The sequence below is a fragment of the Tachypleus tridentatus genome, chromosome 5 (assembly GCF_004210375.1).
Source record: "Tachypleus tridentatus isolate NWPU-2018 chromosome 5, ASM421037v1, whole genome shotgun sequence".
Classification (NCBI taxonomy): Eukaryota; Metazoa; Arthropoda; class Merostomata; order Xiphosura; family Limulidae; genus Tachypleus; species Tachypleus tridentatus.
Window position 1 is genome coordinate 18,342,634 of NC_134829.1, and position 27,952 is coordinate 18,370,585.

The 27,952-nt window shown below is 34.5% G+C and overlaps 1 protein-coding gene across 1 annotated transcript; it reads right to left on the reverse strand.

The window, feature by feature from the left end:
* Positions 1 to 578: 578 nt before the first annotated feature.
* LOC143251278 (uncharacterized) lies at positions 579 to 27,912 on the reverse strand. The gene is made up of 5 exons (XM_076502717.1): positions 27,830 to 27,912; positions 17,157 to 17,229; positions 2,858 to 3,040; positions 1,384 to 1,446; positions 579 to 1,207 (listed from the first exon to the last, which is right to left on the reverse strand). Exons 1-5 carry the CDS (start codon positions 27,910 to 27,912, stop codon positions 770 to 772), a joined length of 840 nt encoding a protein of 279 aa, XP_076358832.1. The 3' UTR covers positions 579 to 769.
* Between the last annotated feature and the right edge of the window lie 40 nt (positions 27,913 to 27,952).

A 27,952-nucleotide genomic window follows, 5' to 3' on the forward strand; every position in this document is an offset into this window, starting at 1 on the left:
AAGGAAAAAGTAAGATTTGTATTAGGTAGTTTCCCTCGTTTTACGTCTTCCGATTGAACAGCACAAAAAATCAAGGGTTCGATTTCCCGCTGTGGATGCAGTAGATAACCAAATGTGACTTTGAAGAGAGAAATAAACCAATTCGTTACACTACTGTAGTTAGACTATACCTTTATTTAGATGTATTCAGATACGTTTTGAATATGATAATATGTTTGTATTTTCAAAAATTCAGATATCTAATGATGAATTTACGTCAAGCAGATTTTTGACCTGTTGCGGTGAGGTTAAGTGTGATCCTTCGGTCTGTATGTCGTCATACTTATTTAAGTCACTCATTATATATTATACTGTGAGGCTAAGTATGATCCTTTTGTCTGTGTGCCGTCATGTTTATTTAAGTCATTCGTTATACATTACACTGTGAGATTAAGTATGATCCTTTTGGTCTGTGTGCCGTCATGTTTATGTAAGTCATTCGTTATACATTATTTTAAAAAAACAGAGAGTCAGCTCATGTTGACTTATGAAATCATCATTATATGTATCTATATATATGAAGAAGTCTGAAAAGAGAATAAATATTCAACGTATTTTTTATTCCTTTTCAAATACTATTTAGAAACAGAAATACACATTAACCTCAGTATGTTAACACTTCTGTAATAAATATACAATAAAAAACAAACGAATCAAACCCTGATATCAAACTTATGAGAAAAACCGACAAACTGTAGAGCTCTGTTATTTTTTATTGGAAATGTGTTACTTATTCGTTGTCCAGTCCCGCAACTCTTAGTGTTTTCAGAAAGGAGGCGGGGGCGCTGTACTTCAGAGCAGGTCGAACAGGTACAGAGAAGGCAGCGGCAGGAGCAGCAACAACCTTTTTATAAGCGGGTAGTACGACCTTAGAACGGACGGTAGGAACTTCAATAGGCTGTAGACCCGCTGGTGGTTCCTGGGCAGACACTTGAACGTCGGCCGGGCTCTGATTAGAAGTTCCAGGTTCGTTCGTCAAGATGGATGCTTGAAATCCTCCAGCACCAGCTGTGTATTTTACTTCCCTCCAGGCCCCGTTAGGATCGACGTAACCGTAAGATCCCTGAACGTTGCCCTGTCCGTCTCCACTCTCTTGGCGACTAAGAGATGTGCCCAGTTCATCTTGGACATTGAAACCAGTATCGTAAGGAATGGGCTCACTGAGGTCCTTAAGATAAACAAAACAAACTTTCTATTTTATTTAGGCTTGAAGACTAACACAAAAGAATAAGCAGTTTATTACTTTATGATATATCACATACAAGCAATATCCCACACCTTCGTAAGCATTTGTTTACGTGATAACGAACTATTTATTTCTATTTAAAAATAAACAATACCTACATCAACTGGTAACGGGGCGTAGCCAGACAATACGGTAACCACAGCTGTTAGAAATATAAATCCCTGTGTAAAGAAGAAGACATGAATGTTTAATGTAATGTTTTTAATTGAAATTATATAACATATTTCTTATAAACACTTCGGCAAAAGAGTGTTTTACATAAGACTTAACATTTTCAAACCGAAAAAGTTGAACTAGGTTTAAAGTATTAAGTCTACGTTCCATATAAATTCCATAATAAGACTTATTTTTAGTAATAAGAAATTAGTTTAATGAAACTTAAGTATGATTTATATATTTTATTTTTTATTATGTCTTATCTAATTAATTAGGATAAAGTTGTTAAAAATCAAATTTTGTCAACTTATTGTTTATAATTTCAAATAATTTACATCTTTACGCGATGCAAGTGCTGTAGAAACCATGGACAGTTAGTTGAACGGTAATATTTGTAAGGTTATGGCTGACAACGAAGTGTATTATTCTTACAATCGGGTATGTGGGGTTGAGATACTGTACTTTTTACCTTATGAAGTTGTGAAACAAAGAAAGCATTGATTAGCAATATTAAATATTGAAATTTGGCATAAAGTTCATGTTTGGTTTCAATTAATATTTTCGTAGGTAGCGATTTATATTAATAAATCAATGAATACTTAAGCCTATCCATTCGATGTTTTCTTTACTTTGTACGAAGACCATTTCTCTGTATAAATTAAAATAGTACTTTTGTAATCAATTAAACAAAGGTCTTTCCACCGGAGAAAGTAAATTCATAAAGTTCTGGAGAAATGGAATGTTTTACAGGTCTACCCCATGGTAACGTGGAAACCATGATTAATTTTATTTCTGTAAGAAGTCTTCATTAATCTGAAGGAATTATTTTGCAACATTCCCATGGTTAAGCCTTTTTTCTGCTAAGGGCCAAGCTCGACTCTTGTGGTTAATCTGTTAGAATGTGGATGCGAAGCTTTATAGTTCGCTTCCACTTACTATCAAAAATATCTCGTTTGGAACTTTTGGACCTTGAGTGCATTATAAAAGCGACAGTCAAACTTCACTGTCTAATTTCTCTCCAGCCTTAAGTAGCTATAGGTAGATAAATTTAAAAAATAAAGCTTCTGCCAACAATTTCATTGGTCGAACAGAATGTCCATGAGTACTAGAAAATAAATACCTATGAAGCTTCACACGATGGCAACAGAGCTCTTTAGAGCTTAGATCATTTATATCTTTATATGGGAACTTCCGGGTGACGAATATAAAAATCAAGACAAGCAGCAAATAATTCATTAAAACTTCATCTCACGATGGAAAGGTTAATAATATTTTATACCTCAACTGAAACAACTAACGCTTTTTCCAAGTTAATACCGAACTTAGTAAAACTGAAGTGTTTAATAATGCAGGTGCATTGGTAAATACTCTTCAGTTTTATGGACTATATATCATTCAACACAATTTTTAACTTACCTTGCTCAACATGATAGAACTGTTATTTTCTGAGAACACTGTTGGCTTCAGGATGATGTAAGTGAACGAATCGTTGGGTTCTAAAAAGACTGCTCTTTTATACTTTGGGATTGCTAGGTCAGGAGATTCAAGTCTTCCCCGCCCATCTGAGGAATGTGTACAGTCGTTAAACAGGTGAAAAATCTTGTTTAAAAAAAAAATAAGAAAAAGTTATATGTAAATATAGAATTAACACCTCTCCTAATTCAATACGTAATAAATACATTTATGATATTGATACAGACGAAATATGTATATATTTATATATATATATACATTTGTAGTAGACCAGTCAGAAGGGTGGTGTTGGTAACGTATTTTATTGCGTAAGACAAGGTTTTAAGTTTATATCACTCAGGTAATGCTGATGAGGGTGTGGAGACGATGACCTAAAAGGTTATTTATCAGTCAACATATTTGATTTAGAAAATTTTCTCGTTAACCAACTGTTTCACATAATTATATGTTTCATCTCTATTTTAACGACTTGTGTTCAGGGCAGACTTCATACTTACCAAGTAAAATACAATATTTAATTTAAATGAGACAAAGAGAAAGATAAAGTTGTTTTTGTTTTTTTATTGTGACTAAAGGAAAATACGTTTTATCAATTAGTTTGACAATAAAATACAAATAGTACTAAATTCAAGCTTATCTGTTGATATGTGTTTGGATTTGAATTTCTTTTGGCAGAAGACGTTAAAGGAAGTTTTTTGATATCAGTTTTTTGTAATGAGTGAGCCCGGTCAAATTCATGGTTGATGTCTTTTTGAAAAATGAATATTTGCATATAATATGACAGTGAGCAGTTTTGTGGTTTCTCTTCTTACTTATCCGTCAACACTTACTACTTAAGAAATTCATCATTTTGGTACACTTCTCTGATATCATTTTTTTGCCAGCTATAATTGTTCATACATTTTCTGCAATCTTCTGTTAATGTTATCGTGAAGTGAAGTTGGTTAAGTTTAGGATGTTCGTTTATTTAAGATCAAGGCCATATTGGGCTATCTGATGTATCCACCGTGGAGAATCAAACCTCGAATTTGGCTGTTATAAGTCTGTAGAACTGTCGCTATCCCACAGGAGCAAGAGTAGCCTTACAATATTTTCCTGAAGAATCACCAATATTTTTGGATGCTCTGGAGTCTACAAAATACACTCTGTCCAATTTATTTTTAATTACGCATTAAAGACTAACACAATATAATTGTGCCCTCCCAGTGGCTCAGCGGTATGTCTAATGACTTACAACGCTAAAAACTGGGTTTCGATACTCGTTGTGGTTAGAGCACAGATAACCCATTGTGTAGCTTTTTGCTTAATTCAAAACAACAATATCATTACATTATATTTTAGAAACCCTGGTGTAGTTTTCAGTACGACTAAAAAATTACGACGCTTAAAGTTGCCATGAAGTAAATTCTGCGCTCTAAATTGGTGTGCATATACATTTCAACTTTTTTTCTTGGATATTTAATAAAATATCAAAATACACAGTTCTAATAGTTCAGAGATTACATTTCGTTGCCCGGAATGACCAGGTGGTTAGGGCGCTCGAATAATTAATCTGAGGGTCGCAATTCGAATTTCCCTCACATCAAACATGCTCGCACTTTCAGCCGTCGAGGCATTATAATGTTGCTGTGAATCTTGTTATGCGTGTCACCCGCTGGTACAGCGGTAAGTCTACGGATTTACAGCGCTAAAATCAGCGGTTCGATTCCCCTCGGTGGACTCAGCAGATGGCAATATGTAGCGTTGCTATAAGGAAAAAACATACCATCCGTTATTCGTTGGTGAAAGAGTAAAGTGAGAGCTGGTGGTGGATGGTGATGACTAGCTGCTTCCCCCATAGTTTTACACTGCTGAGTTAGGGATGGCTAACGCAGATATTCTTCGTGTAGCTTTTCACAAAAATTCAAAACAGTCGAATAAACAAAACTTACATTTCCTAAAACTTTCAACTCCCAAGCTATGTGAGAAACTGAAAGCTGCAACGAGTTACAAATTACAGATATGCTCCTTTAAGTATTAAAATATCATGCACAACTTGGATAAATCGATTCAACGCTCATCCAATAAAAACATAAAAGTTAGACTTATCTAAGGTAGTGGGCATCGAATGTTCGTACGAAAAACATCATGTATAACATGAATATCATCACTTTAAGACTTATATACATGTCATTAATTTTTATTAACATATGTATATATAATTAATTTTCTGTCATCAGTTAGTAAATTCAGTTCTGTAACTTCTAATTACTATATTCATTTTCTTGTCTGTTATGTATTACTAACTTTTTGTCACTTCACGTTTGAATAACCTAGTTTCAGAAAGTTTGATAATTATATCATATTTGTCAGTTCAAGAACAATGATTTCTGTTAACATTTAAACAGGGCTTAAAGTTCTTATTATCTGGTAGAGGTTATACAACTTTAAAGAATGATTTCAAATGCAAGTTAAAAATGTGCTGGTAATACGTCATCCTACAAAAATAAATAGAAACTATTTACTATAAGGCAAATCATAGTAATAAAATAATAAAGTACATTCAAAAATATAAAATTTATGTTTAGCGTATGAAATACATCGAAGTAGAAATAGCTGTATCACAGAGTTTTCTTGTTCATTTGAGGTCATTGGGTACACCAGGTCCGGAAAACGAGTGAATTACTCAGCAGTTAACAATTTAAAGAAATAGTTTAAAAAAAATTGTTCTAAACTTCGCATAATTTCTAAGAAACGCAATTTTAATATTTTTCTTGGGTTTTTGAGCTTCTAGTTTTTGGTTTTACGCCAAGTCTAGTTTCAGCTGACGAACACGATCATAAGATCTAATATGAATTGAGTACGCCTCTCTCCAGCATTTAAGTGTTACGTTTCAGTTATCTAAACCTCATAATTTACAAACAAAAACATTCTTATAAGCCTAACATCATTAGTGATGCAGTTATATTTTGTGCGTTTAAGGACGTCGTTAATGTAGTAATATTATATCACGAGTGCGCAAAAAAACTAAAATATACATGATTTTTAGAATATGTTTAATTTGAAACTGTCTACTATTTTCTATTATTTCAGAACACGAATTGTCCTGTCATATGGCTGATCTTCCTGCACTACTAAAATGTTGCTATTTGTGACTAGGCTACGAAAAATAATGCAATTTTATATCTATAACGGTTTTGGTCCAATAGATAATGCATTTGCAGTATGGTTAAGGTATTGTGACATATTATTCTCTGATTTAACTCGTAGCCTCTTGGAATCACATGGTTTTTTTTCAGTTTAAGCTCCACTTTATTGATCTGTGATCCCCTATTACAGAATAACAGTAACGTTGCTTAAAATAAAATAACAATAATAAATCATCGGTGTTGAAAATAAACAAATAAAGAATATTGTGTTGTTTAATATTTACCCGAATTTTAATTTAATAAAGTTGTTAATAATTATGCCTTACTTATTACAGTTCCTGTCGTAAGTTCCATTTCACTCCATAGATTAATTCACTGTTTTTAAGTTTTTTAATATAAATAAGCTTAGAAAAAGAAAACCCATGGAACTTAACCAGTCGAAGAACGAATTAATAGATTCTTAAATCTGTGTTCCTGTATTACAGTAAGGACATATATTAACTAAATAAATTGATAAACAAACGAACGAAGCAAAGCATATGTATTATTAAAGCTCTGTTAATAATAAACACCTCTAGTTTCTTCTAATAGTCCAGTATTACAGATCCTTAGCTTGAATCTCAAGTGTCTTTTAATGGTCCAGTACTACAGACCCTCAGCTTCAATCTCAAGTGTCTTCTAATGATCTATTATTACAAACCCTCAGCTTTTATCTGAAGTGTCTTCTAATGGTCCAGTACTAAAAACCCTCAGCTTGAAGACAAAAGTAAACGACTCTGTAAAACTATTTAATATTATTTTCACAATTGCAGAAGCTAAGCTAAGTAATGTCGTTTCTCCTTGCTGACTGTATGAATGATGTACAATATGGAATGGTTTTATTGTTTTTCTTCATATTTAAGTATCGAAGTAGAAACACACCTCTGTTGCTGAACACATAACTTTTTATATGTGTATGGAAGAAGTGTACACTTGCACACATCAGTGTAAACCATAATGATAATAATTAGTAGCAATGCATATCTGTATAATAAGGAACTGCAACAGTCAAAAATTAATTTAGACGCGAAAGTTACCTGTAGCCAATGTCCTATAGCGAATATGAAAAATGAAAGATCTTACAAAACCACTTACCCATATAACCACAAGTAAATAGATAAATAAATCACTTAAATACTTTAATTTTCCTATTTTACTTAAGCCTATATGTCCCATTACTTGATATGATTTGTCATGAGTTTCGAGCTTGGGTTGTTGTTCTATTTACGTTGAACAATATGTTTCAGAATTAATTAAAACGAATAACTTTTGTCCGGAACGTAAATAAATTATGTAATATATAGTATAGATGCTGACGTGTTCGGCAAATTGACTTAGATAGAACTTAAGTCTCAGTAATGGAGAAAATGTCTAATGTTTCAAAAAGCAGCACTGAGGAAATATAGGCTCAAACTACGGAAATTGAATCACAGCCCATCAAATAAAAAATTTACAACGTATCACATGATAACTCTAACGTTATGAGTACATACTGGTAACCTTTTTTTTACGACGACCAAAAAGCACTTATGACATTTCACTTTACTGAAATGATATGACAACTAAATGCAAAAGATGGTGAAACTTGCAATTTCCAAGCTTACAATGTGCCGCATACACGTTATCAATCATAATAGACACTAAAGGTAATATAACCCTTGTTTTAAAGACACAAGAGCGTAGAGATATTGCTTCAAAGCATTGAAAAAGATAGTAGCTAGTAGGTTATACCCCATTAATGCGCATATAATAAATATAGTTTGAATTGTACTTATTTTCGTTATTTGTACTCATTTTCGTTATTTTAATGGACTTTTTTAAATGAAACATATAGAACTGAAGATAGATGTGTACCAATAAACACCACACGTATCAGAACTAAAACAACTTATTTAACATTTTAGTAATCGCTACGTAAGAATTTTTAGATGTAGTTTTTTACACATTTACATTTATTATTTGTCACTATTTTGCTACGAAACAGAGTCTGGAACTATTAATCTTTCTTGCTAAATATAACATTTTCTGCATGGTTTGGTGACTGAAAGAATATATACATATATATAAGCCTACTACCTCATATTAGGTTAGAAACCTCATATTGTGATAAGTTGATAGGCTATAATTAGCCCACTTAAAACTCACTGCAGTTTCTCAAATAATCATAATTTGACTTTTTTTTACCCAATGTAATTTTATTTTGTTTTCATATCACAGCACTGACAGGAATTGTTTAATATTATGCACCACAAAGTGATTGAGACAAGTAAATATACGATGTACCATCTAAAAAGGAAACTTGGTTATGTATCATATAACACCAATATATAACAATATTGAGCACTATTCACATATTTCGTGAAGCGTATGTATATGCTAAAATATTTATATGTAGCAAGAGATGTGATCCGTGAGCCCAAGGGCATCATTTGTAGAACCTGTACATTTGTTCCATGGCGAAGTTGCAAACAATCGATAATCGAACGATGCAACGGGTAGATTTGCAGCTGGGAAGTTTACTACAGTCTTCTCTGTGAAAAAATTAATAGATAATGGAAATTCAAAAGTGTACTTACACAATAAAGCTTTAAGTGTGGTTATATGGAAATAAATAAGAAAGAAAACTCACATATCATAGCGTTTAATAAAGCAACATTTCCTAAAACAACAATCTAAGCTATTTTCAAGCTAGCCCTTCAACTTCAAAGTGAAGTTTCAATACATCTTGTATTATTAACATGTTAACATACAAATTTACGCCAACATATTAATTAACGAATATTTTCATAAGAACTGTGGTTAAAAAAATGATATCAATGCAAATCCTCAAAGCAACCCCAATTCAAGACTGAGAGACAGATACAGTAAAACGGATATTAACATTTTATTAATATATGTTGTGTGAGAACAACATTTGCAAAAGCTTACCAGAGCATAAACCGTGGTGACGGACAATAGCTTCCAAGTATACAAATATTAAAGCATAAATTGTGGTGCAGGAAAATGAGTCCCAAGCATACTAATTAGTACATTAAAGTAATAAGAATAGTAGTAAGGGACCTGAAATACAGTTCTGATAGCAATTAGCCTTAGTGACAGCAACCTTACATGGCTTGATGATTAGGTCACTACTCATTATATGCGGGTCGCGAGTTCGACTCCTGTCACCGAAAATGCTCTTCCTTTCAACCGAGGGAGCGTTACAATGTGACAACCAGTACTGCTATTCGGTGGTAAAAGGTACTCCCAGTAGTCGGTAGCATGTGGTGCTAACTAATTACCTTTCGTCTAGTCTATGTTTCAAACTTAAAAAAATTTAGCGGAGGTATCTCTCGATCAACTTGGCAAGAAATAAAAAACAAAAGAAAGATAAAGCATGATGAAAAAAAAAGACCTAGTATGTATATATTCTTATATATTATATGACTTAACAGTCTTGAAGAAACACTAATATGTCAACATGACAATATAGATAGCACTTTACCACATTATTTAAGACATAAAGACAAAATATTAAAATTTATAAATTTTAAAATGAAATAGAAATCCTGCTATAAAAAGTAACGAAACAAGAATTAAAGCCACAATCACAAATTGGTAAAACTTAATCCTTACTTTGTCCTACAGATAACTGTATAAAGCTGCCAAAGAAGGGATTATACTTTATAGCAGGGTTCCTGCTTCATTTTGAAAGTGGTTAATACTCATTTTGTTTACTTTTTCGGTATACCTGCATGAAGCATATACTTTACTTTCAGAAACTGACGCTTCTCTATATCGATATGTAGCGCCATCTGTTATTTTCAAATGGGTTGAAAATGTATTTAAGTATGAGGATGACGTGTTTACCATTTATGTTAAACCTGTGGATAAATATGTGTGTGTGTGTGTGGATTTTTATCAGAATATTAAAAGTAGATACTCACAGTATCACTAGTGAGCTCGAAAAATCTTATAGCGATGTTCTTAAAACAGGTTTCGATAGTCGTGGTGGGCACAGCACAGACAGCCCTTTGTACAGTTTTGTGCCTAACACAAAACAAATTCAACGCTGGTCCCGTTGATGTGATTAAGTAATTACGTAGTAGACGAAAAACTTGCTGTTTTAGGAATTTTTGAATTGTTATATTGAAAATGTTAGCGACCTTCTTAGAGTATTACTATATATATATATATATGCCCATAATACATCATAACCAATACTTTGGATGGTTTGGTTTTTTTCCTTAGAATTTCGATAGGATGTTTTTTTCGGCGCATGAATTATTTGAAATCCTTGTCTGTCCCTAGTGTTAAGTACCACCGTACTTGAAATAATTATGGTATGGCCAGGTGGTTGAGGCGCTCGACTCGTAATCTGAGAGTTGCGGGTTCGAATACCCGTCGCTTCAAACATGCTCGCCATTTCAGCTGTGGGATCGTTATGAATTTCTAGTCAATCCCACTATTCTTCGGTAAAAGAGTAGCCGAAGAGTTGGTGGTGGATGGTGATAACTAGCTACCTTCCCTCTAGTCTTACACTACTAAATTAGGGACGGCTAGCGCAGACAGCCCTTGAGTAGCTTTGCGCGAAACTCAAACAAACATAACATTAGCATAATATTTAAAAAAAGCGTTTCTGTCAGTTGATATTTATCTCAAACAAGATATTAACTTTGAACTTGCTTCCCCGTGGTACGTCTGTATGTCTGCGGTTTTACAAGATTATAAACAGGGTTTCGATAACCTTGATGGGCAACGCACAGATAGCCCACTGTGTAGCTTTGTGCTTAATTATAAACAAGAAAAACCTTTGAAACTATCAATGACTTTACCCTTGATAAGTTGAAATTTATTAAATCAACAATTTAATTACAGAAAATGTAAAGAATCATATTCTAAGCAAACCCTGAAATTACGCAACATATTTTAAGAAACAATTAAATCTGTACGTTGAATTTATTGTTACAAAAAATTAAAAGATTACTTTCATGTAAATGTTGTGGTTCACGTAGCTCAGAGAAAATAGCTTTTAAAATAGAAAGTTAAACAAAGCCAATGCAAAAACACACTAGAATTGTTTGATTTTGAATTTCGCGCAAAGCCTTACAAGGGCTATCTGCACCAGCCGTCTCTAATTTTCTAGTGTAAGACCAGAGGGAAACCAGCTAGTCATCACCACCCACCGCCAACTCTTGTGATACTCTTTTACCAACAAACTATCCTATTGAACGTAACATTATAATACCCCCACGGCTAAAAGGGTGAGCATGTTTGGTGTGACGGGAATTCGAATCCACGACCCTCAGATTATGAATCGAGTGCCTTAACTACCTGACCATGCCGAGCCGCACACTAGAATATTTGTTATTGCTTGCGGATTTAAAGTGTCATCCAATCTATATAAAAAACTGTTCATGTAATTAATCTTTCAACGTTTGAAGATATTAAGCTTCAGTTATGCAGTATTTAATACTTAAATCCTGAAAGACATTCACGCCCTCATGAGCTAAACAACCAGGTCAGTGACCTCTAAAGTCCAGTTGCATATGGCCTTAATTTTGAACTGCTGACCTCCGGAAAGACACGTAATTACCTGCTGCTTTGTCCTGCTTGGAGTTAAATAATGAAACTGACTGTCTTGTTTATAACACACTCACAGACGAAATTGCTAATTGGTGCAGCATAGTCGTGTGAGCATCATGATTTGTTCGAGCCATAAGCTGGCACGCTAACAACTGAGCAGTTCTTAATCCTGTATTCTGCTATATAAATCCACTCTCTACTTCCTTTGTAGATTTCAAAGCAAATGTAGTTTAAAAACATGGAAAAAAAATGATAATTATAATAAAGCCTTACTCAAAACACAGAAAAATTGTTTTCTAAATTATAATATATAAAAACGCAAATGGTTTCTTCGCAGTATATTTCTTGTTTTATTTGTTAAAACTCCCATGAACTAGTTTTTCACTGACAAATGAGATTGAAATTGGTCTCGTTATGATTTTACACTAACTACAAGATCAATAACCTCTTTTTGTAACCTGTAATGTTTCTTTTTTTCTTGGGTGATCAGGTCCATTTAACCAGTAACTGACGCAATCGTCCTCATTTACAGAACTCTTTGTAAATCTATACATTTACTCGTTTTATTTATGTAGAACGCAAGTATCGCTTACACTTCAGAGAATCCGAGATATAACGCTTTTGTTTAGTTTTCTCGAATATAAACAGATAAACAAGCAGGAACATTCCAGACTGAAAAAAGAAATGAAATACAGATTTATGGAATTCTCTAAATTGACAAGGATTTTCGTTTGGGTGTGCGTTCTGGGTTGGTGGTAAAGACGGTTTACACGTGTAAAAGGACTTGACTAAATATACACACCTTTTCTTCCTTACTTTTCAAATGTAGACATAATTTAAAAAGAAAATTGGATTAATTAATTGAACTGACATAATTGAGTACTACGAAAGAAAATTAGAGTTATTAATACACGTGGAATGTGATATTTGTTATCACATCTCACGCGTAAAACATTTTAATATTCTATAAGATCTAATGCTAAGATCTAACGAAGATCAATTACTCGAAACGTTACTAGTTAAAATATTTCTCTTTTTGTGGCTTCTCTGAATTCATCTATTATAATTGCATTTGTCATCGACGCAGAGTTCATTGTTTTTAGACATTTAACTAAGATTTATAAAACTGATATATTGATAAGTGTCTAAAATGTCTCAAAGTTTTAGTTAAACAATCATGTTCGTTATACACGATATTACGGGTTTTTCTTTTCTTTATCTAACAAAGGTAAAATTTAAAGTATAATATGTGAAGCAGAGACTTAATATACTGGCCCGGCATAGCCAGGTGGCTAAGCCATTCGACTCGTAATCTGCGGGTTTGAGTCCCCGTCACGCCAAATATGTTCGCCCTTTCAGCCGTGGGGGCGTTATAATGTTATGATCAATCTCACTATTCTTTGGTAAAAGAGTAGCCTAAGAATTGGCGGTGGGTGGTTATCACTAGCTGTTTAGTCTTACACTACTAAATTAGGGACGGCTAGCGCAGATAGCTCTCGTGTAGCTTTGCGCGAAAGTAAAACCAAAAACCAAATTTAATATACTCTTTGATTCGCCATGCCCTCTGTTGTACACTCCAATTTCGTCTATTCAAGGCTCATCAGCGTAGTTTTGGATAGAAAGTCAAAGAAATATAACAAAGCTTCTGATAGTAATGGTGTGTATATAATATTTATGATCTTTTGAAGTATTTTTGGTACAATACTGAACAACACATTTGGCCCAGTGCCAAAGTGTTATACCTAAGCCTATATTAAATTAGGTTACTGAACAGTTACTAAAAAGTTTTTTTTTTCAAAAAAAGGAGATTCTTTGTTGTTTGTGTGATCTCATTTTAATCAGGCTCTTAGTTGTAATAATTCAAAGCTCTATAACTATATGTTTTCAAATACTCGTTTAAATAGATGTTGTTTGTCGTGTTCCGATATATAACACATTGTGAGTTACGCAATCGTGATTTATTTCAGTGTGAACATATAAGGTAAAATATATCTAACAAAACCCAGTCCTCAATCGTCTACGAAATGGATTCGGTTTCTGATTTTTTAATTTAGTCAAAATCGTCCTTTTAATTTTAGCTTGACAGATAAGGTGTTAGGAAGTTACTAAACAGTATCCACAATTAACTCTCGGACTGCTCTTTCCTGACCAAATAGTGGTGTCCGACTGTTACTATTATAACGTACACATGGCCTCAAAAAGGCTGAACGAGTTTCTGCGAAAACGGAACGCAAACAATGAAACTTCGATCTCACGGTCCAGGCACGCTGACAGTGCCACGCCCGGTATTGATATTCAGAGACAAAACAAGTAAACTTCTAGACGAGAACAAATAACATCTTAATCTAAGAGATGGGAAATCTGAAAAACAAAAGATTTATAATATATTTTTAAATATACACGTCTGACGCGTAGCTGTGGATAGATTTTTTTAATATATCGCAGTTAATATTCTACTAATTGTTCCATCATGTTACAATGATTTCTTAGGTATACTGAACATTTAAAGTTTATTGAGAAAATATATGCTCACTATTTTCCCGATATTAATATCAGAGAAGTGAGTGTACTTTACTGAATTTTAAAAAGTAATTAAACTAGTTATTTATTCATGTCACAATAAATAATTGCTTGCAATGTAGTAATTTTGACAACGAAGCTAGAAAACACACACCTGTACTTTCCACGTAATTAAAAAAAACACATTACTATCTCGTCAGGGCAAGTACGAAAAATTACAATAGTAACTTCTATAACGTTCGCCAAGTTAGTTTTAAACGCTGTAGGAAGAAAATTATTAAAACTGAGTTAATAAAATCTTAAACTATAACTTCCTGACTCACATTAATTTAAATACCATTTGCTGTTTATATATTCACTGAAACATCCAAAACGGTATATTATATTCATTTTAACAATCAACTATAAACTTTGTATTTGAATCGTTGTCATGATTAGGTTCACTTTAATATCACTTTTAAACCTAATTTCTCTGACTACTAATCTGCTGTCGTCTTCCTGGAAGTCTTCAAAAGAACTGAAAGTGGCAGCAGAAGCAGGATCATATATTTAACCTTATTATTATTTAATGTTATATTATAACATTATTGTTATATAAATATTAATAATCTAAAAACAATCATTTTGAAGAGTTTTAGTGATGTTTTATCACAGTGTCTGTCGATGTGCTTTGTAAGATATCGAAGTCGTTTTGTGCAACGTGAAAATTAGTTACGACTAATTTTATTACTTATTAACATAGTGATATTGAAAAAAGCACATTAGCGCTTGAGTTGACTTTGACTGCTATTCTTGTTTGACTAGATTTGCTTGATTCATACCTTTCACTTTGCAATGAACTTTAATCGTTGCGAACTCACTTGGGCAATGACATACTGGGTTGAGTTCTACAAGGTGTCTTTAAAGCCACAATGACCTAGAGAAGCTCCCCTGCAGGTTAAGCATGCTTTGTAGTGTCACAGCCATTTTGGACAAGGTTGTACTCTTCTAGTTGTTATAACTCATTTTAAGCAGCTCCTGATTATCAGGTCGATGATCTCGTCCAAAACAAATAAATAAACAATAAGGCGTTACAATGAACATTTCAAAGCGTGAATATTACTCTTTTGAGCTGGATTCCCCTAAAAACAGCAATTTGATAATTATTTGTTAGAATTATTCTGTATCGTTTTAAACCAATGATATCTTGATACACCAATAACTATTATAATTACCATTTTTATTTTATGTCTTTTTTATTATAACTCCAGAAAGAAACTTTTAATGGTCACTAGAAAATTATAAAACTCAAAATGAAATAGAAAATTGTGTTGATTTAGTTACAATAAATGAAATAAGATTACATCTTATTTAGTTACAATAAATGAACATCTTATTTCATAAAAAAAAAAAAGTTATTTTGTATGAAATATCAGGGAAATGTTAATTAATAGCAGATAATTTGTGAAATTAGACAAAAGGTTTGAAGTTTACAAGATAATAATATAATTATAGAACTATTTGTTACGTTAATGGTAAAGAATAATTACTTATCTCAAAGTGTTTGCGAGGAAAATACACTATCTGTTCCATACTTTAACCTTTAATTGCAGAAAACTATTTAATTATGTTAAGCTTTTTAATATATGTTTTATAGTAAATTTACTGTAGAAGCATGTTTCCATGTGTATGTTTTAAGCTAATTTCTTTAGCAATGAAAGAATCGTATTTTATATTTAACATACCCACTTAAAACCAGGTTGAAGGGATTAACATGGAAGTTGAGAAAACTGGTTTTAATCTTTATAATGATCCTTAGATTAGCCGCTAAGTCAGTGGTGGAGATATAGTTTAGTATCTAATTAGTAAGGGGTATTTATAATTAATGAATATAGTAAACCAAATTTTTAGCACTTTTTTATCTTTCTATTTCCTACAACATTTAAAGCTAACTTGATGAAATCTCTTCTGGACCATTCTTTATAGGCTTTCAAACAGTTCTTTCTAGTAGTTGCATGAAGAAATAACTAGTTTAAAGACCAGAAATTTAATTAATTAACAAATAACCAGAATTATTTATCAGTAACATTTGAGAAGTGTTGAATAAAATGTTCACCACTAAGATCTTGAACTTTGGTGTGCTTAATGAATGTCTAGTACTTGTTTTGTCATTTACAGAATAATCATAGTATGTTTGAGAAAAGTTAGTCTCAGGCCCGGGCATAGTCTATCCACAGCTTTCGATCTGATGTGTGTTTAACTTTTTGTTAGTCTCAGGCCAGGGCATAGTCTGTCCACAGCTTTCGATCTGATGTGTGTTTAACTTTTTGTTAGTCTCAGGCCCGGGCATAGTCTGTCCACAGCTATAGGTCTGACGTGTGCTTAACTTATTGAAAGAATGAAAAGCTTATTTTTATTTGCAAGATAAAATGTTTAACTGAACCCGGTAATTTGTCATCTACAATTTTTTTCGTTCTGAATTTGTAGGTTCCACCGCTGGATGGTTGTCCGTTCGCATAAAAGGTTTGATTTGACTGTTATTTGTAAACTACTAACTAATGGCTTTTTTGTCTTTCACTTTGTATCTAAAAGACTGAGACGACGTCCTATCACTGCTACTACTTTCCCTCATTCCTCTCACACAATTAATAAACCACAGAAAGTGATCCTTCAACCCCCCTCGCCAACACTCAAGATGCACCAGTCAAGAAGCGTTCGTAGCAAAAGGCAGACCCTACTGTCAATTTCAGACAGACAACACAAGTCGAGAAGTAACGATACAAATCACTTGAACTTTCAGACAAATTTACACAGACATCACCAGCCAAAAGGAATACACTGAAGAATCTATCGACACAGACCCAATCATCACACAGTAATTCTTCGACATCCACTGGTAGCTTCAAACAGCTAACCAAGAATCCCAGATTCTTGTCATCAGGGAAGATAGGATAACTCAGACAGAAAAACAGTTCGTTGACAACTTTACAGCCGTCAAGCTTATTTTAAACCGTTCTGTTTTTCAAATTGCGCTTTTCCTGGAACTGGATGCTCTCGTCACAGTCTCGTTCCGCTTCGTCAGCCCTGCAAACAGAATTACACAGTTTACTTCTGACTTTCTGTGTACGGTTCACTTAATTCATGGTTTTCCCTGACATCTTGAGCACTTGATAAAACATCCATCCACGAAGTCGTTTGTCCATCTTATCATCCCATTTGTAAAGTAATCTAAAGGCAAAAGCTTTAGCAAAAAGCTAATTTTGCGTCGTAGCGGAGAGAAAGAGTAGTTTATAAACACCTTCGTTTATCTTTCAGGTCTCGTAGGTCTCTAAAACAAAATCTCTGTTGTTACGTATAATAATTTATTTTCGACGGAATTTTGAATATTAATTTAGAATTTTGTTAAATGTTAATATTTACCAAATTTATGGTATTTCCCAAGACGATCGATACACACAGTTCTCTTTATTTGACACAAATATATTTTAATATACAAAAATAAATAAATTATAGTAATCGTTATTACAAATGAAAGCTTATATACAACAGATTTTACAAACTTACAGACAATAGTGAGTCTTATATCAAGTTTAGATCTGAATATTTTATGAACAATCCAATTCCACATCGAGCAAATTAATTCTGATATTGTTGCACTTCGCTTAAATTAGCTAGTTCAGTTGGTCTCACGCCGCTGACTTTTACCGATGATGATATATAATGTTCTTGTAGAAATTTTAAGGTCAGCAGTAATTCACTGAAGTGGAACGGTTTTTAATGTTTGAAATCTATAAACGTTTCTAGCCAAGTTATGTAGTTCTTCGATTAATAGGCATTAATCAAAATTATAGCTTCGTAGGCTTGTAGCACACTGACTGTAGCTGTCCAATAATAATAATACTATTTGCTTCTCGGCGCATCGGTTTTTATACATCAATCACGCGAGAGTCTAGAAAATTTATCAAAGTTTGCTTGGTGACAATGCTGTCAATCAGTAGTACTATATACAAACCTAGTGCATTGTTGTATCTTATTCTCAAGAAACGTATATAAATTTCGAGAACAGGCGATACTTACGTAATACACAGCCAACAATATAAGTCACATTTAGAAAAGAACACTATGCAGAAAAAAGCTTAGGCATTAGAATAAATGCACAACAGTAAATCCGTTACATTGCTAAGGTCGTTAGTTCGTTTGTCATGCTCAAATTTATAAAGTGACCTATTTGTGCTTTGTTCACCATTTTTATCTTAAGACTTCAGTGTTACTGCTTAACCTCTAGGATGTTTAATTAAGGGGAAACGTATTGTTAACAATCAGCAAAACATAATTCTGCTGTTATAACTCAGAATCTTCTTTAGCTGAGAAAGAACACAAGTCTTTGATCTGAAAGGTCTGCCTGCAAACTACCAAAATGAGCTTAAATAAAAAATCAGCACTTCCCCTCTCAAAACGTAAGTGATGTTTTCGACTATTTATTTTAAATTTCGTGAGTGCCACTTGTTTTTTTCATGTGTGGAAATACTTGATATGGAGTTTTTCAACGACATTTGTGAGAGTTCCTCAGCTGATACCGAGTTATTTCCAAAATATATTAAAAGACACTTCCTTCCCTGCTTACAGATTCCGCTTTTAAAAAACTAAAATCAAGCGTGAGTTCGTTTAAACGCAAAACTACATACCACTTTGTCTGTATCTGTATCGTAACTGAGCCACAGATTCCACTGTTGTAAGGTCATAAACTATGGTTGTTCTATGGGAGAAATTGAGTCTGAAGTGAGACGCTTAAGAAGTGTTTCAGGTTTTTTAATAGCACTTTTTTTTCTAATATGTTGCAATAAATTTCCGAATACCAGTTATTTTATGATACATTGTTCTAGGCCTCGCATTGTCAGATGGTTAGGGCACTCGACTCGTAATCGGAAGGTTGCGAGTTCGAGTCCCCGTCCCACCAAACATACTCGCCCTTTCAGTCGTAGGGGCGTTATAATGTGACAGTCAGTCCCACTATTCGTTGGTAAAAGAATAGTCCAAGAGTTGGCGGTGACTAGCTGCCTTCCTGCTAATTAGGGACGGCTAGCCCAGATAACCCTCGTGTAGCTTTGACACGTAAAACTACATGTGAATATTTCCTAATTAACGTATTTAAAGGAAATATGGGCAAAACAACTAGCATTGTTATCAAAATCGTTTATCATAGCATAGTAATGAGAAAAATAAGTCATTATAGCCAAGTTTCTTTATCAATTTAAAACACATTAAAAGTAATTTTTATTTCTATCTTGGAATAAGCATATAAATACAGTGATGATCGGAATTTTCGTCGTTCATTATGTTTCTTTTTTTTTTACTTCATTCAACTGAAAATATCTTTGGCCCGGCACGGCCAGGTGGTTAGGACGCTCGAATCCCCGTCACACTAAACAGGCTCGTCCTTTAAGTCCTAGGGTCGTTATAAAATTACGGTAAATCGCACTATTCCTTGTGAAAAGAGTAGTTAAGAAATGGCGGTGGGTGGTGATGACTAGTTGCTTTGCAACTAGTTTTACCCAAACAAACAAGCAAATGTCTTTAATTTGAATATTCTTCGGTTGGCTCTGAAAACGGCATTCGTAAATTTAGGTCAGCTTTGCTAGCTTAATTATTAAAGTGTATATAGCGCATGACAGCAAATAAGTAAAACAATATATTACGAGGCATGCAAAGCATATGAGATCTTTCAGAATGGTACACATAACATCACCACGCCATAGCTGTGGGCAATTTCTTATTCCTCTGATTGCATTGTAAAGAAAGTGAAACTAAAATAGAGGATATAAACAATTTTTTTCTCTACTATACTTGTTCACTTTGGTTTCATATAATATATATATATATATATATATTTGTAATAGTGACACAATTGTATCTGGGTTTTCTACACTTCCTGTTGTGAAAAAAATATCCACAAAAATATCTGTATTTCAGTTTTAATCACTCATGAAAAAGAAAAAAATACTCCGAATAAGTTTGTATGTACAATATTTACGATATCTACCTCTTATAATTAAAATATATATCTATGATAAAAAATACTAAACTAATACAGGATCACTTAAGTCGTAAGCTTCAAGGATTGTTGTATATTTGTTTTTTTTTATTTCGTGCAAAGATACACGAGAGCTATCTGCGCTAGATCTCCCTAATTTAGCAGTGGAGAATAAGAGTGAAGGCAGCTTGTCATCACTACCTAGCGGTAACTTTGGGCTACTCTTTCACAAGGAATAGTTGGATTGACCGTAGCTTTATAACGCCCCTATGGCTGAAAGGACGAGGATGTTTGGTGTTATAGGGGGATTCGAACCCGCTGCACTCGAGTCGAGCGTCCTAACCACCTGGACATGCCGGAGCTACTTTAGCAATCATAGACTAGAAAGAAAATAGCTAGACGACACCACTCACCGTAAACTCTTATGTTACTCTTTGACCAGCAAATAATGGGATTGATCGCACATAATATCGCCCCCACGGTAACAAGGAAAAGCATAGTTGGTAGAACGAGCACCCTAACAATTAGGTTATGCAAGACTTTGAGGTTGTTGGTTCTTCAGCTATACAATGGGCATCCAACTAGCAATTTATAAAAGTTAAATAAATAATGCTTGACTATTGGCACTCCTTTAACAAATAAGACATTGTTAACAACTCTGAAGGTTTTCCTCGATTCCTCATTCAATATTTCTCAAAATTATGTTGCGCACTTCAGTCTAAGAAATTTGTTGTTTTTATTCCTTTAATGTGGTTGCTATATTGACACGCTAAAGTTGTATTTCTATCATTTTTATAAACGTATTTTCCTATTTATAAACTGCAAAATTTCATATACTTTTCATATCAAACAATACAACTTGCCAGTCTTAAGAACCTTTATTTGGTTACATGAATTGATAATTATTTCTATGGCATGACAACCAAGTTTAGAATTAGCTCAAGTGTCATATTTGTTTACGCTATCTTGAATAGTTTACTGACATAAGAAATTATCTTAACATTGTGATATTTTAGTACTCTTCTAAACAGGTTTGGTGTTGGTCTGTTATACCGCTGCACTTGCATTTATTTTACTAGAGGAGTAAGTGATTCCTGTTTATATTTATTTTACTGGAGGAGTAGGTGTTTTCTGTTTATATATACTCTTCAAAAAAAAGAAACGCAAAAGGCAAAATTTGAGACAAATTGTTAACAAGTTTATTTTGGGTAGTTCTGTATGACATGTGTGAAACTTTGCACATTCACTGCTGAACATCCAAAGTCTGCAAAGACGAAGTCCACGCTCACTAGTTGAAGTTTAACGTCACTCAACGTCAATAACGAGTATGCCCCCCGTGAGCATCAATAACTGCTTGGCATCTCCTGCCCATGGAAGCGATGAGATGACGAATCACATCCTGTGGAATGGCTGTCCACTCAGCCTGCAAAGCTGCTGCAAGCTGAGGTAGAGTCTGCGGTTGAGGTTGTCGCCGTCGCAGACGTCGGTCCAACTCGTCCCAAAGATGTTGGATGAGGTTTAAATCTGGTGATCTGGAGGGCCAGGGAAGAACGTTAATGTTGTGGTGTCTCAAGAAGACAGTGGTGAGTCGGACTGTGTGAGGACGGGCGTTGTCATGTTGAAAAACGTCGTTGACGTTCACCATGATGGGTTGCACATGGGGCCTAAGAATCTCGTCGACGTATCGTTGAGCCGTAAGATTCTCTCGAATGTGCAAAAGGTCTGTTCTGGCATTGTAGGCGATGGCAGCCCACATCATGACGCTGCCACTACCAAAACTGTCAACTTCCTGCACACAGTTTGCTGAAAACGTTCACCTCGGCGACGGTAAACACGGGTCCTTCCATCCTGCCTACGTAGCATAAAACGTGATTCATCGCCGAATCAAACATGCCTCCATCGTCGATGAAGCCATACCCCATGTGCCCGAGTCCACTGCAGCCGTGCTTGACGATGTTTCTGGGTGAGGATGACGCCTCTGATTGGACGTCGAGGTCGGATTCCTGCATCTCGTAGACGGTTGCGTACGGTCTGATCGGAAATCCTACGCAGCCCTGGTATGGTTGAGGCAGTAGACGTCGCAGTGGTGGTCACCTGAAGGTGACGTAACCGGATGTAGCGATTTGTGCGGGCGTGGTCACACGAGGTCTACCAGATCGTGGACGGTCACGAGTTGATTCATGTTGTTGGTGACGATTCCATAGCCTTGTGATGGTGCTTGGGTGGACATTCACAGCTCTGGCAACATGTGATCGAGATTCGCCTGCTTCCAAGTGACCAATGGCGTTGTTGCGTTGTGCTTCAGTCAGTCTTGGCGTAACTGTATTGCGTGTCGGTGGCTTAACACTGAGCTATGGAAGCCGAGAACCCGTCACTTTTATAGGGATTTTGCACATGTTGCACTTGCAGAAAATGCAGATCTCTCAAACAAATTTATTGGACACGAATGCATTTTAACGAAAAATCCGATGTTTTCCTCCGTTTTCAAAGTGCACAACTTTTATTGTCATTTTGGTCTGGCAATCAGTGCCTTAACACGTGTAACATCACATACTCTGAGCTTGTCACGTTATTACATATATTTCTCTTTAAAATAAAAAAAAATATCCCTTTTCCGTTTCTTTTTTTGAAGTGTATATTTATTTTACTAGAGAAATGTGTGGTTCCTGTTTGTGTTTGAAGACTGTCAATAATAAAATTGACACTGAATTCACGTAAAGTACTTTTCAAAATATTTTTGATATAATAGTAATTTTAATTAAGATTAATTACTCCACATGTGGATATGCAACATGGAAAGCGCATGCAATCTACAATCTATTATGAATCTCTCTATTGCAGATCGTTTGACATTGACTGCAACTAACACCAGTTTTTTTGTTCTTTGTTTTCAGTCCTACGAAACAATGACTTAGTTTCAAGTTACCTATGAACAAAGAAGAAAACAACATCAAATCCTACACAGGTAGTTGAAAGAATCTACCTTCAAACAAAAACAATCCAATTTAAACTGCTTCCGATTACAAAATCACAACATTCTTTCTTGCTAACATTGGGTCCCTCGATGTTTCCAAACTTACAATGTTGAAATTCTGATGTCTGTTCCCCTCTGTGGACGTAACGCAGATAACCAGTTGTTTAGCGTCACACTGGGAAAAAATGAAGCGAAAACAACACCGGTTAACATTATAATATCCGTAATTAATATTAAATGTCGAAGAATAACTCATGTATTAGTGGATCAAAGCATTTAGTAAGCAAATGTAGTTTTAGAATATATTGGTGAAGATAACAAAATACATATTTAACCATTGTATTACACAAACTCTTTAATATGCATGTTATACATTTCAAAAGAAATTAAATAAAAACACGCCACACGTTGATATAAACAACTAAAACTGAAATAAAAGTGTTTATAAATAACTGAAGTTCGTATGAAGATAAACTGAGTTTCAATGAATAAAATACGCTGGTTGTTCATAAAATGCTTACGAAATGGCATAAGACACAATCAAGTTAGTAGAACGTTTGTTTGGAAATTTCGCACAAAGCTACTCGAGGGCTATCTGTGCTAGCCGTCCCTAATTTAGCAGTGTAAGACTAGAGGGAAGGCAGCTAGTCATCACCACCCACCGCCAACTCTTGGGCTACTCTTTACCAACGAATAGTGGGATTGACCGTCACATTATACACCCCCACGGCTGGGAGGGCGAGCATGTTTAGCGCGACGCGGGCGCGAACCCGCGACCCTCGTATTACGAGTCGCACGCCTTACGCGCTAGGCCATGCCGGGCCTAGTAGAACGTCTCTTTAGCTGAAAATTGTAACAAGGAGTGAAAACACAAGTACACATTCATGCAGTAAAACTGGGGGTGAATACCATTTGATATTTGTAACCCAGATATTTGTTAGAATAAGGTGTAACTAGTGTATCCATAAACTAAATACTGCATTTCAGCTTTCAGAGGCTAATAACAGGTTATGTTGTTCTCATATATAAAGAGGACTGTAAAACAACAAAGCAAATATGCATATCTGTGTAATTAATTAACTGTTCCAATACCGAGAACAAAATAATTCAGAGAGGCTTTTGTAACACGTTTATTTGCCAGGAGTAGTTTCTCTCAGAACAGCATGCTGTTAGATACATTGTTGTGATACGGAAGTCAGCGGGAGGTTGAAGGTGGGGTAGTAGAATGGACCATTATTTAAACAGTAAGAAGTTAAATAAAAGCTCTCATAAACACTTACTAACTTCCTGTTTTAAGGGTTCTTACTGCTTCTATGTAGCACTTAGTTATAAACGCATTGTTTTTTTGGTTTTTTCTTGATGAACTTGTCTGCTTAAGTTTGGGTTTGTATTGAATTTCGCGCAAAGCTACTCGACGGCTATCTGCGCTAGCCGTCCCTAAGTTAGCAGTGTAAGACTAGAGGGAAGGCAACTAGACATCGCCATCCCTCGCTAACTCTTGGGCTACTCTTTTACCAACGAATAGTAAGATTGACCGTCACATTATAACGCTTCCACGGCTGAAAGGGCGAGCATGTTTGGTGTGACAGGGATTCGAACCCATGACCCTCAAATTACGAGTCGAGTTCCTTAACTACCTGGCCATGCTGGATCTTGTCTGCTTAAGAGTGGTAAAATTGAATTTTTTTCGTACACGCTGTGATGAAGTAGAAATTTCACCTTTCGTCTACCTCTGGTCTTAATTCCAAAATAACCGCCACGAGAAAACAAATGTTGTCAACTTATCTTGGGAAAGTATTTCTTTAAACACATGGTGACCTATAAATGCTAGCGCAGCCGCAGGAAGGCATAACAATTTAAGGGGTTGAGTCTGCTGTGTCTCTTCAATGGCCTATAGAACCGGCCGGATACAGTAATCAAAGAAACTACTTGTACCATTGCACTTTCGCTTTTACAGAGCGTTTAGCGGTTTTTTTACTTCCTTTTAGCAACAACGTCCTCTGCAATACTATATCTCAAAATAATGAGCTGCTTATAAACTTTAAAATGTGCAAATAAATATTACGCTTAAATTTTTCTTTTTTCTCTAATGAAGCTAGGTCCCATTGGCTCCCACTCACCAGCCACAGCTGGATTCTTTACCTATAACATTAATGGTATTAACTCTCGCTCGAATTTATTCTGTATTTCACAAACTTGAAAGCATATTAAACGCCTTAGTGAACAGCTTAGAGTTGTGTTCTGACCACACGGGTATAAACATTTTACTTCTTTGGATTTGTCAAATTACAACCTTATGAACAGATATTATTTAAAAAATCTTGCTTTTTAATAAATAAATGTGCATAATCTTACATATTTTAAGTAAGACTACTGTTTTTTACTCGGATGATCTAATTAGCTTAACTGATGTTGATTAAATTTCATTGTCAAGCAATTAGCCAACATACAATTCTTATTTATTTTCGTTGTCCAATGTCTCAGGTCCTGAAAATGGTATCATAGAGAGTGTTACATCTTCCATTAAGATTAAAGCCAATAAATCCAATGTTATAGCAGCCACAACCGTAGTTTCCACTTTAATTGTGATATCACGAGCTATATGCCTTCCATCTTACCATAAGTAACTTGGTGTAGCACATGCTTCAAATATTGAATGGGTTAGTTAGTATTAAACGTTACTGACCCTTTCAGTTCAAATAGGAAAGGATCAGCACTAGATTAATAAATGGTCAATCCAAATTCTTGCGGGCATTATCATAACCATAACTAGTCTTATTTACAACAACTTTGTGTAAGCCTGAAACGTAATATAATAATTAAATTAGGTCAGGCTCAGCTGATTCAATAATATTATGTTTATAATTCGATGTATTTAAAATCGAAGATGTCGCCTATGATTCACATTGAAACTTTATGTTGTGATTAAGTACATAATAATAAACCTAATGTGCGCTCGATTATTATCATATATTAAATAAATTCATTCTCTTTGTTTATGAATTTGTTTGTGTATCTACACATTCTCTCATAGGTTTAAAGTTAATCAGGGTGTGCTTTTATGTATATTGTGTATCTTGCCCTACTAAGGTTGGGAATAAATTAAGCCTAAAACGTCACTTAGACATGTGGAGTTATAGAAATGGGTTTATATGATCGCTGAACATGAATCTGACATCGGGTATTGTGTTCCTTATCCTCTGAACATTGCTATAGCGCCATGTCTGAGGCTGTATTTATACTCCAATAACAAGTTCGCGGGACCAAACGTAGCACAAATGCCCAGATTTCACGAGCCGGTATCTTAACATTGTTTCTTTCTAGGTATGTACATTCGTGTCAGTAAACGCGCACAGTATAGTTTTTATAGCCATTACACATATTATAACAGATATTAAGGAGTGCACGGAGAAAACGGAAAACAATAGATCAGACTCAGGGACGACATGGCTTTCTATCAAAGTTAAAAAAGATCAAAGAGCATCTGGTAAACTGTCGCTTTGTTGTCTATTGTGAAAGAACGTATAGTAGATGATCCTATTGTGGAACCTTTATCTTTCACGTGAACATTGTGTTGCACATTGGAACGTTCAAAAACAAAATATGGTCTCACTGACTGGTGAAAAGCTGCATCTACAATTTTTTATTGTTGTCATAGTTATTTTTTTACACATCTACAGTTTTCTATTGTTGTCAGAATCATTGTTTTACACATCTACAGTATTCTACTGTTGTCATAGTCATTGTTTTACACATCTACAATTTCCTATTGTTGTCATAGTCATTGTTTTACACATCTACAGTTTTTTATTGTTGTCATAGTTATTGTTTTACACATTTATAATTTTCTATTGTTGTTATAGTTAATGTTTTACACATCTACAGTTTTCTATTGTTGTTATAGTCATTGTTTTACACATCTACAATTTGCTATTGTTGTTATAGTTATTGTTTTACACATCTACAATTTGCTATTGTTGTCATAGTTATTGTTTTACACATTTACAATTTGCTACTGTTGTCATAGTTATTGTTTTACATTTATGTTGTGCTCTTGCAACCTTTGTTGTTGTTTTGATATTTGTAGCCAGGTAGTATGATGCATGATATCTATAGTAACGCAGTTAGATTATGACGAAATGTTCTAAGTCAACTTTTACCTGTGCTAGCGACATTCCATTTCTAGCGCCACTGGCATTTACATGTAGTGTAAATAGATTATGACTTATATACGTTATTCAGTTTAGAGTCCTACCAAATGTCAGTTGGGTTTATGGAATACATAAAGTTGGCCCTCAAGTGTTGATAATAAATAACACGAAAACAGAATTTCGAGCTTCTTTTTGTAGGCTGAAGCCAATATCTCAATATTCAATTTTCACTGGATCGGTTATAATGTATCCTGATAAAGTTATTTAAGTACGAATCGGTATCCACTTTCCAAAATTCTTTTTCTGGCACACAATAATATATTCACAGTTTAAACACTCATCAGCCTGAAAGCACTTGCATATTTCACAATCTGAATGGAATTACGTGATGAAATTTATGAGACTATTCAACTGCTTAAAACCCTTATAGGCCTACTTTTATCATAAAGTTAGTGTCAAAAGCCAGTCATAAGAAACTAGAAAATGACATCGCAAAGGTTTACTAGAACCTATTATAATAATACTTACTTTTTTGCAGCATTCCACAATTTTTCAAGACTTAATTCTCTCTGGCATGGACTCAATGAGGCGCTGAAGGGCTGACTTATCATTTGGATGCTTTGATGCAATCATTAAACGTAACATTTTAAC

What these genes read in the sequence shown, in the direction of transcription:
- LOC143251278 (XM_076502717.1), bottom strand. Translation starts at nt 27,912, where the DNA reads ATGATAAGTCAGCCCTTCAGCGCCTCATTGAGTCCATGCCAGAGAGAA. An exon ending in GTTCTATCATGTTGAGCAAG is followed by an intron (nt 1,447 to 2,857) that starts GTAAGTTAAAAA and finishes TTCTTTACACAG; the next exon opens with GGATTTATATTTCTAACAGC. An exon ending in ACGCCCCGTTACCAGTTGAT is followed by an intron (nt 1,208 to 1,383) that starts GTAGGTATTGTT and finishes GTTTATCTTAAG; the next exon opens with GACCTCAGTGAGCCCATTCC.